At 34.0% G+C, this 4,646-nt stretch overlaps 1 protein-coding gene across 1 annotated transcript; it reads right to left on the bottom strand.

The window, feature by feature from the left end:
* Window positions 1-914: 914 nt before the first annotated feature.
* LOC112459997 lies at window positions 915-1,753 on the bottom strand. Its single transcript, XM_025024400.1, has 4 exons — window positions 1,497-1,753; window positions 1,205-1,409; window positions 1,020-1,116; window positions 915-937 (listed from the first exon to the last, which is right to left on the bottom strand). The coding sequence occupies exons 1-4, from the start codon at window positions 1,751-1,753 to the stop codon at window positions 915-917; spliced, it is 582 nt and encodes a 193-aa protein (XP_024880168.1).
* Between the last annotated feature and the right edge of the window lie 2,893 nt (window positions 1,754-4,646).

Genomic DNA, 4,646 nt, shown 5'->3' with positions numbered 1-4,646 from the left:
TTGCAGTTTAAGACATTGTTCGAAAATAACAAAATGATTAAGTGTACGAAGTTCCGTATTCCAAAAATATAACTTTTTCAAGTTTCTGCACTGCGCTAGTAATTCCAATCTGCGATTAGTGAGGTAAGAATGAAACAAATAAATTTCTTGCAAATTTTGATTAGACGAAAGTGATTTAAATAAGCTATCATAAGTAACTAAATGATAGAAGGATCTGTAACAAAAATTATATAATTATCACAACACTTTAATTGCAAAGAGAAAATTCATGCACCTTTTTCAACATGCTCGCAAGAGAAGCAGACAAATTTCAATAAAGAATACAATAATATGTATTTTAAAAAAATATATAGCACACACACTTACAGATAAAGGTGCACTTTCCGTAAATTCTTACAGTTAGTGAGGGCACTAATACCCTGAGGTGTAAGATAACGTGCAGAATTTATTACTTCCAAATCACGACACAAATTTCCCAAATCTATTGGAACTGCGTCTGATAAAATACGCGTTGAGTACCAATGTAACTCACGCATCCGTTGATTTCTTTGCAGTATTTTGCTGAGACGTTCAGTTCTTATATCCGTATGACAAAGTTTTAAACACTCCAAACCATTTAACCTCTCAAGATACGAAAATCCTTCGTCGTCTACGAGACGACAATAATTTAGGTCCAATTCTAAAAAAAAAAAAACATGTTTTGGATATATGCAATTTACCCGTAATCTTGACAATCATACATATACAATATACATACATACCTTTCAAATTTTTGCATATCTCTGAAATTTTAAGTAGAGTACAACTGTTAACAGATTTGCTGCATTTACTTAATCTTAAGTGCGTTAAACGCATTCCGCAATTATCAAGAAAGTTTACAAAATCCTCAACATGAAAGATGCTTTCTGTAAGATCTAACTGTCGCAAATATTTACATCTTGATGAAAAGTAACAAAATATATCGCGCATACGTTTGTCCGATACAACGATACGTATGCTCAAACGTGTATAGAGTTCACGGTCCCGTATTAAATTATTGAAGCGCTTATTTACATAACTCATGCGGAATAACGACATGAATTCCAAGTTTTTTAATATCATTAGTAGTACTTCATCCTACAAAGATAAAATATAAAACTTCAGTACACGAGATGACATTGCAATAAATATTATGATGAGAAATAGACTTCTTGGAATACTTTACAGGGAGCGCAGACAAACTGAAAAGTGATAGCTCCTTGGATTCATCCGAAGAGAGTTTCAAAACCTTGTCATAATTTGAATGACTTTTTAATAAATTATGACGCGAGTTTTTCTTTCTATTAGGTTGCAGATAAGCAGGATGTACCTTCTGAGGTACTTCTTTGTGCCTCATATTATTCTTATAAGAAGTCTTCCTTCGTTTATCGCTGCAAACAACATTAAAACAAATTAATATTTATTATTAAAAAAATAAAAAATATTAAAAAAATAATTATTATCTTCGATTATAATACCTTTTACAAATAACGCAATATTCTGAGAAATTTTCTTGCAGATGAACTATATCCAAGTGTGCACTTTTTAAATCTGCCGTTAAATTATAAACATCGTCATGGCATGGAGAGTACATGGAGTTAATTCTCTTTAACACATTTGTTAAATTCTCATTAGCATTTCTAGAAAGAATCAATTCTGATGTACCAATAAGCATCACAGCATCTATCTTTGTGTAAGTTTTAGGCGAACTCTTCTTAAATACTAGTTTGAGCATTTTGGTTTTAAAGTTACACGGAAGCGACAACGGTGGAGAAAATAATCTTGATGTCGGGGGTACAATCTGAGACGATTCATCCCACAATATAAACCATCTGCCTCTATAAGAATCTCTAGCCCAAATTTGCATTACGCTTCCAGGATTATATATTTCGTAAATACAGACTCTGATTGGATATACAGCTTCATGAAATTCGATATCTTCAAAATAGAAAATATAATTATACATTCTTCTCAACAAAAGCGTATCTTCTTTAAGGGGATCTTAAAGCCATGTGTAATACCTACACTTGTTTTAACCTCAACTTGCGAAAACATTCGCTTTATATAAAAATTCTACAATGTATTGTTACAAAAAGACTGTGGCGTGCCCAGCGGATTACATCCAAAAATACGATACCGTTGTCAGAATTAAAGGTTTAGATTCTAAACAAAAAAGTTATTTGTGAAAAAGCATTATTGCAAGTGTACGTTTGCAATAATGCTTTTTCACAGATAATTTTTTTGTTTAGAGTCTAAACCTAATTCTGACAACGGTATCGTATTTTTGTATGTAATCCGCTAGGCACGCCACAGTCTTTTTGTAACAATACATTGTAGAATTTTTATATAAAGCGAATGTTTTCGCAAGTTGAGGTTAAAACAAGTGTCGGTATTACAGACGGCTTTAGGATCCCCTTAACAATATCTTATTTGTTAATTCAAATATTACATACTAATATACCCAGTTTCAAGGAACGCTTGCTCCCAAGCTACAAAATGAAATTCAGCATTTGACATGTCTTGCCACGGAGATATTGAGATATCTGTAATATGACCCTGTAATGAAAAGACGAAAAGTGTTAAATACTACAAACTCTTGAAAGTTTAAATTCCAATTACTTTTTACGGACAATAATGTATAATTCCAGGAAATATACATACCAACATTTTTTCAGAAAAAAATGGTAAATGCAATAGTTGTCCATAGTTTGGAAATTTAGGTGGCCCAATTATGTCAGGGGCAGTGTGATATATGCTAAGACTATGGTATATCTTGGGAACAAATCTATTCTTCACAAATTGATAGATGAAGTCAACACTATCCTCTTCTTCTACGGATAGTCTGCCGACATAGGGATATCGACTACAACTCTCGCTATATAAAGGTTGATAATGGGAAGTCATACTTTCTCTCTGAAAGAAGACAAATAAAATGCAGAATAATAATCCTTGCTTTTGTAGTATATGCTAAAATGCATTGTAATATCATGGAAATTATAATTAAAGCGGTAAGATTATATAGTTAGATTAAATTATATAATCTAAATTTATGCATTCACCTGTTTGCATTCACATGGCTAGTACTGATATTATTATTGCATGGTCTGCATGTATATTATTATTAAATATTAAATAATTGATTATTCTAAAGAAAAAATTACAGTTTTATAATATAGGAAAATGTTTTTTTTATAAATCTGAAATATCGCGAGCTCTGTGTTCTTCTACCACCACGCGTGGTACACGTGCACAAGCACAAAGAAAAAGACAAAAAAATTACAAAATTTAGTAGATGTAAAACGTAAGCACTGTAGGCAGTAAGCTATTGACTAATATAGTATATTGTGCACCAAGGAGCGAAAGTAGCGTTTTTCAGACTCGTGTGATTTGCCGCCCTCGCCTTCGACTCGGGCGGCAAACTTCACACTCGTCTGAAAAACGCTACTTTTGCCCCTTGGTGCACACGATATTTTTCACAATATCTTTACGGAAAGTTCGACCTCCATGCCTAGAGAAAGGCGAGAGTGGCCATTTCACGCCAGGACGGCATAGCGGGACGAAAGTATAACCACTTTTCTCCCTATAGGGCGGAAAGTGATCACTTTCGTCCCGCTAATGCCGTCCTGGCGTGAAATTGGTCACTTTCGCCCCTCTCTACAGGCATGGAAAGTCGAACTTTTCGTGGAGGTGTTGTGAAAAAATTTTTACAATCCAGGAATAATTGAATGTAGTTGGTCAGATTTTACTGTTTACGTCTTACCGCATACTCTTACGTCTATTGTAGAACTTAAGATTTTCCGAAATGTATTATTTATCTTACTTAGAATAAAATGTATTTTTTATTTCATTTTCCGATATACGTTGTAGTGTGTTTCACCACGTTGGAGAAGAACATACGGCATACACGTGCTTATTACACGAGCACCAAAGGAAAAAGATTGCAAAATTTATATTGCTTATCGTCTCTACACTGCTTACGCTTCTAAGTGATTAACATTTTTAAAAATGTATTTTTTCACTTATTTAATATCTTTTATCTCATTGTTTGATACAGTGATCTAACAATCGAACAAAGGATTTTACAGTGAATAAAGAGAATTACCGAAAATTTAACTCGAAACTGAATCAAAAAATTAATCAAAATGACTAATTTCTATCGATTTTCATACTTACTGTTTATCCGCAAGACAGATTTAATTTTTTGTTGTATAAAATAAAAAAATCACGAGAATGGTGAAATGTCGGAACACGTGGTCAGTGAGTCTACACTTCTGTGCGGGTCCACAATCCACGTCTGCATTATATGCAAGACTGATGCACACTCCCATAAAATACATGGTCCCGATGAACCTGAAATGTGTTAGATCCAAACCCAAGGATTCAGGTATATAACTGGAGAGCAAAAGAAAGCTAGCTAGAGGGTAAGGGTATGGATGGACGCAAGCAGGTAAATACATATAGCGTTTTCTGGGGAAAACTACCTAGAAGCATATAACGTTAAAATGCATTGTTCCGGCATGACATCCCGCTGAGACCGCCCGGCCGACCATCCGCAGGGCGAAGAACGGGCACGGTGTGTCCACTTTATTTTTTAACGCTTAGCATGCAATGTTAGAAAGTCCACGAAC

This window comes from Temnothorax curvispinosus, unplaced genomic scaffold (genome assembly GCF_003070985.1).
Source record: "Temnothorax curvispinosus isolate PA1 unplaced genomic scaffold, ASM307098v1 QBEX01010285.1, whole genome shotgun sequence".
Lineage (NCBI taxonomy): Eukaryota > Metazoa > Arthropoda > Insecta > Hymenoptera > Formicidae > Temnothorax > Temnothorax curvispinosus.
This window is presented reverse-complemented; position numbering and strand designations above follow the sequence as displayed.

What these genes read in the sequence shown, in the direction of transcription:
- LOC112459997 (XM_025024400.1), bottom strand. Translation starts at nt 1,753, where the DNA reads ATGCTCAAACTAGTATTTAAGAAGAGTTCGCCTAAAACTTACACAAAG. An exon ending in TATTGCGTTATTTGTAAAAG is followed by an intron (nt 1,410 to 1,496) that starts GTATTATAATCG and finishes TGTTGTTTGCAG; the next exon opens with CGATAAACGAAGGAAGACTT. An exon ending in CAATAATTTAATACGGGACC is followed by an intron (nt 938 to 1,019) that starts GTGAACTCTATA and finishes CTTTTCATCAAG; the next exon opens with ATGTAAATATTTGCGACAGT.